This window comes from Sinocyclocheilus anshuiensis, unplaced genomic scaffold (genome assembly GCF_001515605.1).
Source record: "Sinocyclocheilus anshuiensis isolate Anshui unplaced genomic scaffold, SAMN03320099.WGS_v1.1 scaffold391, whole genome shotgun sequence".
Lineage (NCBI taxonomy): Eukaryota > Metazoa > Chordata > Actinopteri > Cypriniformes > Cyprinidae > Sinocyclocheilus > Sinocyclocheilus anshuiensis.
In genome coordinates, this window is record NW_015548229.1 from 549341 (window position 1) to 554003 (window position 4663).

Here is a 4663-nt window from a genome sequence, read left to right on the forward strand (position 1 = left end):
CCTCCCTGGATCAGGACGTCGCTCCAAACTGGATGAAAGAACCAGGAGGCGACCTGAAGCAGCTACAGGAATTTATGATAAAGAGTGGTCATTGTGTGCATGTGACAACATCACAAGAAAGGGGGTTGCAATAAAAAAGCTACTCCTCAAGAAAGGCCACATACAGTCACTGAGCTTTGCCAAAACGCATCTTGAAGATTCTGAGGCCTAGAAAAAGGTGTTATGGTCATCTGACTAATATTGAATTATTTGGCCTCAACACCAAATGATATATCTGGCAGAAATCCAATACAGCTCACCATCCAAATAACAGCATTCCTACAGTAAAGCATGGAGGTGGTAATATCCTGTTATGGGGGTGTTTCTCTGCAGCAGAGACTGGAGCACTTGTCAGGATAGAAGGCAAAATGGATGGGGCAGCATACAATCAAATTCTTGAGGAAAATCTGCTGCCATCTGCCAGAAAGTTGTCAATGGGAATAAGGTTTACCTTCCAACATGACAAAGACCAAGCACACAGTGGTTGAAGGAGAAAAAGGTGAATGTCCTTGCATGGCCTAGTCAGAGCCCAGACTGAAACCCCATTGCAAATCTGTGGAATGACTTGAAGACTGCAGTCCACAAACGCTCAACAATTTAAATGAACTTGAGCAGTTCTGCAAGGAAGAGCAAAGTCTAAATATTGCAAAGTCTAGATGTGCAAAGTTAGTAGAGACATATTGCAACAGACTAAAGGCTGTAATTAAAGCAAAAAGGTGGTTCAACAAAATACAGACACAAGGGGGTGTTCCCTTTTCCAACTCAGTGATTCTGTTTTTTTATTTATTTCTGACATGTTGGTGCTATATCTTTCACTTGGATGTTATAAGTTGCACTGAGTAAATACATGTAGATAATATACAAACTGTCTGTCTTCATTTCAGGCTGCAAGGCAACAAAATGTGATTATTTTGAAGGGGGGTGATTATTTTCTATACCCACTGCATGTGTGTATATACATATATATAATCTAAATACACTTCCATCTGAAAAGTTCAACTTCTGGTGAGTCATTGTGGCAGAACTTGCACCATAAAAACACTCCCAGCAGAAACTAATTGAAATGCATAAGGCATGGGATGATTACAAGAAGATTTTCAAGTAATTTAATGTCCCCTGGAGTACAGTTAAAATCAATAATGAAGAAATGGAAAGAGTGTGGCACAGCTGTAAATCAACCTAGAGGAGGATGTCCTCAAACACTGAGAGATTGTGCAAGATGGAAACTCTGAAAAAGGTTACACGTGTTAGTACCTGAAATTGGAAAGACAACTGCCAACTTTCACCTGTGTCCTACACCAGTCAGAGAGGAAAAGAGAAAGCAGCTGCTAAAAAAACTGTCATATGACATGTCGGCTACAGAAGGCATGTGGGAGACTTTGAAGCCAGCTGGAAGTAGGTTCTATGATCTGATGAGACTAAAACTGAGCTTGCTGGCCATTAAAATAAAAGCCACGTCTGGTGTAGGCTAAACACTGAGCATCGGCAGAAACACATCATCCCCACTGTGAATCATGGTGGTGGCAGCATCATGCTGAGGGGCATATATGCTTCTCTGCGGCAGGCCCTGGAAGGCTTGTGAGGGTAAAATGAATGCAGCAAAATACACTGAAGCCCTGGAGGAAAACCTGATGGGGTCTGCAAGACACCTGCAGGAGGATATTTGTTTTCCAGCAAGACAATGACCAGAAGCATAATGTCAAAGTTATACAAGAATGGCTAAAACTCAACTATGCTAGTGTCCTGGAGTGGCCCGAGTCCAGATCTCCAACCAAGCATTTATGGGTGGAATTATAATGTCCATGAAACCTGTCAGAATTTAAGCAGTTTTGAAAAGAAGAATGGGAAAATCTCTAATGGTCAGATGTGCAAAGCTGAAGTTTTTTTTTTTTTTTTTTTTTTTTAAATACTTGAAGAACATAAATACATATTATAGGGTTGTACATCATTAAGATTTGACCAGAAAAAGCATTTTAAATTTACAAATTGAATTTGAATTAAAAAGGTATAAAATAATTAAAATATAAAAAATGAAAAAAATATATAATTTTATGTAAAAAAATATGTTTCTAGAATGTCATTACACTGAAAAAAAATTGTCTTTAAGATTTACTTTAAAACAACATTTACTCAGATATTGCAAGTAAATTTGACAAATAATTACAAAGAAACCATAAATAACACAATAAAATACGATTTTTAAGTTAAAATGTACTCCAGTAGTCTTTGTTTTATTTTATTTATTTTTTGTGTAAATATTATATTTGTTTTAATTGCATTTCAGTAAACTTCATTTTATTCCAATTCAAATTCCAGTTCAACTTCTTGAGAGGTGTGGCCAGTTGAGTCAAATTAATGAATCGAAAGAAACCAAATGCAAAGTTCTGCATCAAATAATGATTTTGTGCTTAATAACTTTAACCAATTAGCAGAAATGTGTCCATGATAACACAAAATATTTTTCTGGTAAACCCTGTCAAAAAGGCAAATGAAATCCTCTGTTATTCAGTGCTGTAAAACAGCAGAACATAAAAACGTCCAAAAGGGTGAATACTTTTTTTATAGATGTTGTAAACCAGTCCGGACCGGCATGAGAATTCAATATCTGGTCTTTTCGTCAGGGTAGTTTGTAGCCGTGGTTTTAAAATGCAGAGGAACAATGTATAGTTTGTTGTGCTCGGTGTGTAACTAAAATCAATGCGTTTGACGAGGACAAATTTGTTCTCTAATAGAGATGTCAAATCAAATATGTCCCACCGTTTGAAGGAAAATTAAACCAGTCTGGGCTGATTTATTTGGCGGCCTGCACAGGCACTGTTCTGGGCCCTTAATTATGGGTGTGTGATGTACCCTTTTTCACTTCCTGGGGCCGTGTTTACACCACTTTAAAACACTGAGGACGTTCTGTCCCTGTGCCTGGGCATAATCAGAGCTCCATTGTCTCGCATTCATTACCGTCATTCTTGTTTCAGATACACCATCGATCGACACACAGACCTGGAGAGACTGTTTAGCATCGATTCCAACAATGGGACCATCAGCACACGGCAGGCTCTGGACAGAGAATCTTCCAAATGGCACAACATCTCTGTTCTGGCAACCGAACTCAGTAAGTTTGCATTGTGAGCCTTTGCTGGATCACTGCTGATATGAAATGGGATAATGCCGCAAGGTTTACTTATAACAACGCGGAAAGCTCTTGCCTTTTAATTCAATATTTCAATTTCAAATCGTGAACTAGTTATGGTCTGAAATTAATTTTCAGTTTTTTTTTTTTTTTGTTCAAACCTGTTAAAATAACTATGTTATCACAGGTGGACTAAAACTTTTAGAGCCTCAAGACATTTTCAGAAATGGCTAAAACGACAGCAATACAATAAATGACTGATGACAAAAATCAAACTGTCACCTTGAGTTGTGGTTTAATTCATGCTTTCTGCATTCTCGGTAGAAGAATATATGCCCGGAGTAAAAGGCTGAAAGACAAATTCAGACTCTTGAATGCAAACTGAATATCTTTCACAATTGTTGAAACGCATTCATCATTGGCGTCTAGGTACTGCCCTGCAAACCAGAGTGCCGGTGTTTATCAAAGTGCGCGATGTGAATGACAATGCACCTGAATTCGCCATGTACTACGAGACCTTTGTCTGTGAGAATGTCAAAGCTGGTCAGGTATGCTGCAGTTTAATGTTTATTCATTGTTTCACACAAATATTTTACTAAACGCTTCTGCTTGCTTTGTTACTTCTGCTGTTCCGTAAAGCTTTAGAGCTACACTTATGACTGATGCTTTTGTTAGATTACACATTTCTGTTTTGAATCAGAATAAGGTGAATCATCTTAGCTTATTATGTTTCCAGCTCATCCAGACCATAAGTGCTGTGGACACTGATGAGCCTCTTGTCGGGCACAAGTTTGTTTTCAGTCTAAGCTCCATCAATCCAAACTTCACCATCTTCGACAATGAAGGTAATTTAATGGAAACCCATTTCTGCATCAAATTAAAAAGTAAAACAGGTAATGGTGAGATAAGTTTAAAATAAGAACTACAATGTAAAATATAGATGCTGAGATAAAAGGTTGCAATTCCAAATATAAATTTAAATTTAAACCAAAAATGCTCTGAAAGATATAAAAAGGCACATTGTGGATATACGCTATACCATTCAGTGTTTTTTGTTTTGTTTTTGTTTTTTAAATAAATGGATATTTTTATTCATTTGATCAAAAGTGGCAGTAAAGACATGTATGGTATAAAATATTTCTCAGAATGATTTTTGAAGGATCATGTGAATGGAGACTGGAGTAATTGCTGCTAAAAATTCACCTTTACATCACAGGAGTTAAATACATTATAATAGAAAACAGTTATTTTATGTAATAATATTTGACCTTATTATTATTATTATTATTAACTTTTCACTGTATTATCAAAAACATAAAAAAATCATACTGACCCCAAACTTTTGCAACTGAGGTATAAAGTTGCAATTACTTGCACTAATTTTTAAATACATAATTAGATATGAACTCACATATGCAAATCACAAAGCCACAATTAGGAAAATTTGTGAGAATTTATATATATATATATATATATATATATATATATATATATATT

General features: G+C 36.2%; 1 protein-coding gene across 1 annotated transcript in view; it reads left to right on the forward strand.

Moving 5' to 3' along the window:
* Nucleotides 1-4663, forward strand: part of cdh10b (cadherin 10, type 2b (T2-cadherin)) — a 56804-nt gene that overhangs the window by 44674 nt on the left and 7467 nt on the right. Inside the window, exons 8-10 of the mRNA XM_016441690.1 lie at nucleotides 3012-3148; nucleotides 3596-3714; nucleotides 3903-4011. Of these exons, the coding sequence (XP_016297176.1) occupies nucleotides 3012-3148; nucleotides 3596-3714; nucleotides 3903-4011 (365 nt within the window). The remainder of the gene's footprint in view (nucleotides 1-3011; nucleotides 3149-3595; nucleotides 3715-3902; nucleotides 4012-4663) is intronic.